The sequence below is a fragment of the Sinohyriopsis cumingii genome, chromosome 1, assembly GCF_028554795.1.
Source record: "Sinohyriopsis cumingii isolate HCF-2022 chromosome 1, ASM2855479v2, whole genome shotgun sequence".
Taxonomy (NCBI): Eukaryota; Metazoa; Mollusca; class Bivalvia; order Unionida; family Unionidae; genus Sinohyriopsis; species Sinohyriopsis cumingii.
In genome coordinates, this window is record NC_142961.1 from 36,299,934 (window position 1) to 36,306,757 (window position 6,824).

The 6,824-nt window shown below is 32.8% G+C and overlaps 1 protein-coding gene across 1 annotated transcript; it reads left to right on the forward strand.

Annotated features, from left to right (window-relative positions):
* The first annotated feature begins 5,676 nt into the window (after positions 1-5,676).
* LOC149806703 (uncharacterized) lies at positions 5,677-6,530 on the forward strand. The gene is made up of 2 exons (XM_089977407.1): positions 5,677-5,850; positions 6,278-6,530. The coding sequence occupies exons 1-2, from the start codon at positions 5,706-5,708 to the stop codon at positions 6,475-6,477; spliced, it is 345 nt and encodes a 114-aa protein (XP_089833533.1). The 5' UTR covers positions 5,677-5,705; the 3' UTR covers positions 6,478-6,530.
* The last annotated feature ends 294 nt before the right edge of the window (positions 6,531-6,824 follow it).

Here is a 6,824-nt window from a genome sequence, read left to right on the forward strand (position 1 = left end):
CAGTTTGTGACATATTGGAGAAATGCAATAATTGTTCGTCGATTTCGACGTTTTGACAAGTACCGTCTTGTAGTGCCGTTTGCATTCGGATACTCTTGGATTTCACCATTGACCGAACGGTAAGATCAGAATAACCTCGAGTCCGCAGTAAATATCGTTAATGTACATTGTGATGAGTTTCAATTTTGGTTTCAAAAACAAATATTGAATTTGGTAAATTTGGTGCTGATTGCTGTTTACTTTGTTGCAAAGTGCCTTGTTAATTCAGACTCTCTCATAACAATCCTCGGAATTCGCTGCAGCAAAGACTTATCAACAAGACAACAAATATCACACAGGACCATTCCTTTGGAACACCATCACATAATCGATCAACTATACTGTGGTGTGGAATACCATTACTTCATGCTGCTAATTAGTTGACATATGCTATGAATTGTTCTACAGAATTTACAAAAATGGGCGCTATTCCATCCAAGTAGACAATTCAAACTATGCAAGATGGAAACCACTTTGGACCATTACCATTGTTAAGATGGTAGCGAACAATGTTTAAAATATGCTGTACGAAGCAGTTTCCAACTGACATGTCGCTAGCAGGTCAAAGACAATGTAATACAGAATCATTCGTGTTTATAACGAGGTTAGAAACTGCGTTCTTCAAAGAATAGCACGTCTCTTACGAACTTCAAAAACAAGTCAGTTATTACTTCAACGCCCAACTGGCTCGACAACACATTGTCGTTCACAGACCAATGCTAGACCTGACACTGCCGTCGTTCAGCTCATCACCACAAGTTCTAACTTTACAGGGACAGAAAGAAAAAAAAAATCATTTCACTAACCTCCAAACAATCATTCATAAAACCACCACCTTCCCTTATCAATTTAGTTCTGCTTCACTCACAGCACAAACCAAACAAATATATCTAATTTACCAAACTCTGGATCCAAGGGGCAGGGGCCGGTTTTTATGAACAAATTTAATGCCGCAATCAGTGACCTAGTATAAAAAATCATAAAAAAGTCAAATACACAAGTGAGGTCAAAAAGGTTCATATTTTTAGATAGCTATGTTAAAACAAAGCATAAGAATATTATTCACTTGACCAGAGACGTCAATAGCAGTTCATAGCAGATGAAGTTTATGCACCCCAACCCCTATTTTATACATGCATTTTTCACATTTTTGACAGCATGTAATGCTTAAGGTCCATATTTTTGGATAGCTATAATAAAACAAAGCATAAGAATATTATTCACTTGACCAGAGAAGTCAATGGCAGTTCATAGCAGAAGAAGTTCATGCACCCCAACCCCTATTTTATACATGCATTTTTCACATTCAAAGGCCATTTGTGACAGCATGTGATGCTCACAGTGCAAACGCAAGCCCTTTCTCTGGATGAAATTTTTAAAAACATTGTCTACTAAATAGTTTGATGCAATTGAAAATAGTTGTCATCCAAGCCGTTTTTGAGATATTCTACTTGCCCCAAACCCACGTGTCTACTGCTATGGGAGGCTAGCTCTTCTTCCTAGCCGACTATTCGTATTTCACTATCAACATACTGCAGAGCAACTATGGAAGGTGTACATGCCTGACATTAATTTCAAGAATAACACACGCCAGAAACACCTAGTTCAGAAATATATCAATATATATAAATAGTAAACAATAATAACTGAAAAAGTCACACCATAGCCTTAAGATAAGAAATTTGCCAGAGGCCAATTTACGAAACTGGACCCTGCCACCCAAGCAGCAAACAACGGATAAACAAAACAGTTCTGATCTAACACTGCACACGATCAACAATTTTTGTTTTATATCTCAGCAAAAATTGCAATAATCCAATCTTTCAGACAGCTAAGTTAGCGATTAAGTTTCCAAGTCCATACGACCAGAGTTTCAACACAACTGATTGATTCACCTGATGTTGTTCTCATTATTTTTGCATCAAACATACACACACGTGTGTCTGTGTGTGTGTGTGTGTGTGTGTGTGTGTGTTGCAAAAATATATCTTTTCACTAAATGTGATTGAACATTTTATTAAAATCACATGTCTGAAATAAACATATATATATATGATAACAATAATGCAAAACATATTATGGAAACGATGCGTAGAAATTTTTTAAAAAATGTGGAATTACATCAGATTATATGCTGCAGATCCTCACTAACATTTTAGGCTAAAGATGCATTTTATGTTTCACATACATTACAAATCTAATTAGCAGCACCTTTTAAAAATATCCATGATCACATGTGCTCCTGAAAGGATAGTTGGAACTTGACTGACCTTGATAGACAGGTCGTCCATGTGTCATATGTAAAAAGGGTATGATTCTCGAGCGCGTATCCCTGGGTTGGGGTGGAGTCAAACGTTCACTATATCACCATTGCAATGAGCTTGATTTGTGTGTCTATACTTTGTTTTGTACATGTATTTGCATGAGGACACATACTATATAAACTGAATTTCGAGATATAACCCTGGATAACTGTCTCGAAGTATACAGGGGTGGGTGGGGCGGTTAAAATGGTATTAGCTGTAATTATTATTATCATTGCTTTAATCAGAGTATCTCTTCTCGTTCTCTTCATTGTAGTATCAATACATATTTTGTTATCCGGATATTGCCATTACGCATTTTTGGTTGAACAGTTGGGCTGGAGAAAAGGGAGGGCGGGATAGATAGATAAATAGACAGGTGGGTAGGTAGGTAGGTAGATAGGTAGGTATATATATATATATATATATATATATATATATATATATATATATATATATATATATATATATATATATATATATATATATATACATATATATATATATATATATATATATATATATATATATATATATATATATATAGAGAGAGAGAGAGAGAGAGAGAGAGAGATATTAGAGAGATATATAGAGAGATATATATAGAGAGGGAGAGAGAAATATATAGAAATAGATAGATAGAGATAGAGAGATAGATATAGATAGATAAATAAATAAACAGATAAATAAATAGATATATAAATAGATAGATAGATATAGAGTTATGCTTATCTGTTCAGCTTACTATCGGCAAGCTATTTAATTGAATACCCACGCCTATGATGTCTTTGCACCATTTAAACAGAAATGTAATTAGGGGAGATTAGTGTCAGATCTATTGAACCTTAATTGTTCTGTGCTCGTGAATGCGGTAGATTAAGAAGCCAATTGCGTTATCGCTTCCGTTAGTGAAGGAACGTAACTAGTATTTAAACGTACGACCTCTCATTCTTGGTGTTTGCTGTTGTACAGTTTGCATCACTTTTAGGACTTACTAGAGACATTACAGAGAAATGGCCACATGGGAAATGATGTCTGATCTGGAGAACAAAAACTGGTAGGTTTGCTATTTGGTCTTATAATCTTACATTGTGAATTTAGTTTTTCTATTTTCTTGTTTACTTTCATTTATGGCATAGTTATGCATAAAATATAGAAGTTTGTCGGCGAGAACATTTTTACATGATATTTCATTCCTATATTTTCTAAAAATAAATCCTTCTATTTTCACGTGTGAAATATTAGATTTCCCAGCATATCATGCGACACTTGATGATGTGTGCCTACACAAATTATACATGCAGCTACAAAAACAAGGACTTAGTGAGCTTGAACGAATACATATGTCATGGACATTAAGTTTTGTTAAACGAATTTGATTCTACACCGGTGTAGTTTATTAATTCCCCTTACTTGCATCACGGGAGTCTGATGTTTGATCAATGAAGTACGGTGACATCTCTGACAACATGAAATCACCTTATCAGTAACATAATATCGCCGTACTTTATTGGTAAAACGTCCGACTCCTGCATGACAAGATGGATTAACCCGCATGTATCCATTACTGAATCGGACTTGTGTAATTGTCAAATATTAGGAAATAGTTTACAGAATGCCCAAAATGTTAATTAAGTCAAAATAGTCCTACTGTTCTCTTAATTAATTGATACTCATATGATGAAAGCGAGATGAATCTCCGAAAAGGGTGGGTAGGTGGGATGCTTTTGACAAGGATGAGTATAATCTTCCAAACTTCCATTATTTAGAAAGTTTGGTATGTAATTAAAAGAACACTTACTTCTCCTGCTTTAAAATAAATGATATACTTCTTATGGTATAAAAATGGTATATTTTATCTCGTGTCTTTTCCAGTCGTTAACTTCTCACGTGTTTTGTACCACACGATGAAATATCCAATACTGACGTAGGAAAACAAAATATTTTATATTTATTTGTGCATTCGTGGATTCCCTATTTCTCATATTTGTCGCCTTTCTTGTATATTCATTTATTTGTTTATCCATTCAGTCATTAGTTCATATACTTGTTCTCTGGACAACTTTCACTGGTTCTTCCATTGGTTGATAATTTCATTCCATCAGTTTATATTAATCTAAAGAGTAACTGGCGATATTGTAGATATAATTAATTGTTCTCATGAGGAATGTAACACTTTTGATGAAGTTGTCTTGGACTTTAAGGTCACATCATGTTGACAGTTTATATAATTTATTTAAAGGGATTCATATAGTTTTGATTATTCTGTGTGAGGATTGCTATTGTGATTCCATTTATGGTCACTTTAGTGGTGAGTGTTTTTTTTTATCGTTGTAAATATGTCAAATATTAGTGACATAACGAAATAATCAGTCTTTGCAACATTCTTTTATGAAGAATCATTGTTTGTCAGGTGAATTTTTTTGTGTGAAAGATTTCTCTAACATTTTGTTATATCATTGACAAAGGGGAAAGTCACTTTTCTCGGTTCACTGAAGAACATCATAGCAAGAAAATCATCAAAGTCACTTTGATTATTTGTCGATTAGGTAATATTCTAGGATTAAACATTAACAGTCTGCACCCCAAATAATTTTGTGTGATATTAAAACTAAATTAATTTTTTGTTATATTTAAAAAAATTCATTACCCGTATAAAGTTATAGTGCAATTAAATATAGGATAGAATATTCATATATTTATCTTTGATAAAGTAATTTCTGGGTCAGTGTCTGATGAATGGGGCCTGGGTGGGAGACACGCATTTCTTGAGGTCCCTACAAAAGTTGGGGGTCAATTTTTATAAAGGTTGACATTTGTTGAAATATCTTAGTCTTATTATTAAGATTGAATCTAATTCCATCTGTGTTTCTATAGTATTTGTTCTGCGCATTGGAGCAAGTATATATACAGCAATATCTTCCTCATATGATCCCTGATAAACTAAAATGTGACTTTCATGTGACTTGCTTATTTTATTATGGTTGGTGGTTAAGTAAATCATAACCAGAAATTCTAATTCCTTTTATGAAAAGGTCTTACTCTGAATTGTAGTCAGATTCAATGCAAACTTCTTGCTGATTTGAACATACATAATTTTGATCATCGAAATTTCACTGACAAGGGCCGTTTGATAACATAATTAAATAAAATGCAATTTATTGCTGAAATCAATTATGAAACAAAAAAGAAATTGCAAATTAGAGATGCCCTAACTTGCAGAATATCATGGCGGTTGCTTCTTTTATTGGTTTTTTGGTAAGATTAATATGCTGTTTTATTTTTTTCTTCCCACATTCATTTCTTGTCATTTTATTTCTTTATAGCAACAGAGCTCTTGAATATGAGAGAGTACCAGATGGAATGGATGATCACGATGAACTCCTGTGTCCAGAAGGTTCGTACCAAAATTCATGCTCACAAGGTCAAGACCAGGATGATTTCCCTGAGGATTTTAGCTTCTTTTCTGTTCCTGATTTATTGACAGGCATCGAAGAAGAGATGGATGGTAATTGAGTTTATTTTGACTATTCTTTTCTTGCTTTAAATGGTCCAAGGTTGTTTTAAAAATCGTACTGTTTCTATTTGGGTTTCTAAGCATTTTATATCTCTTTCACATTTTCTCTTATATTTTATATGGTTAATACAAGTACTGTTTTGACTAATTTTTTATTTTATCTAGACATGTTGCATAATTGATATTAGTGCAATGGTTTTTTTTTCATTTTATTCCATGAAAATATTGTTCTCAGTATCTTATTATTAGTATCATGTTATGTTTTATGTTGTTAATTGTCTATAGTTTGAAGTTTTATTAACTTTTACAAATAGCTTCCTGTATACTTTCTTCAGGTGCAAAATTTATATACAGCTTTTTATATTAATTTATGCTTTATCAATAAATTAATTAAAAAATAATTTATTTTTGCTTTCAGACATACATACACAAACAACTGTATACACGGAGCATATGTACATGGGGGATGTGTACACAGGCGATACTTTTTTCCTGCAAGAAGAAGAGGCGAGAAAGGGACAAAAACGGAAACATTCAGAACTGTGTTGTATGGATGATCTTGACATGGTGGAACCGTATGACAAAGTATACATTATTGATGGACTTGACATTTGTTGAACCAGAACACGAAAACATTTTGTGTATTATCATCTCAATTTTAAATGGAATAGATTTTTCGGGACAAATATAGCCAAATTTATTTTATTATGTTTGAATAAATCTGTTATTATTTTATACTGTTTTGGGTCATGTTTTAAAATATTTATGATAAGTTCCTCATCATTAGATCATTCAAGTTATTTATTAATGAATATATTGTTTTTTCCTTGGCCTGTGTTTCCAACAATTATATAACATAAATAAAGGAACAAGAAGTGATGCTGATTATTTACTTAGTTATATTATTGTTATGGTCACAAACATAATTAACAGAAAAAAGCAAAATCAACAAGTTCTGTAAAACT

Coding starts and splice junctions, on each gene's coding strand:
- LOC149806703 (XM_089977407.1), top strand. CDS start 5,706: ATGGATGATCACGATGAACTCCTGTGTCCAGAAGGTTCGTACCAAAAT. Junction 5,851..6,277: donor CATCGAAGAAGAGATGGATG/GTAATTGAGTTT, acceptor TTTTGCTTTCAG/ACATACATACACAAACAACT.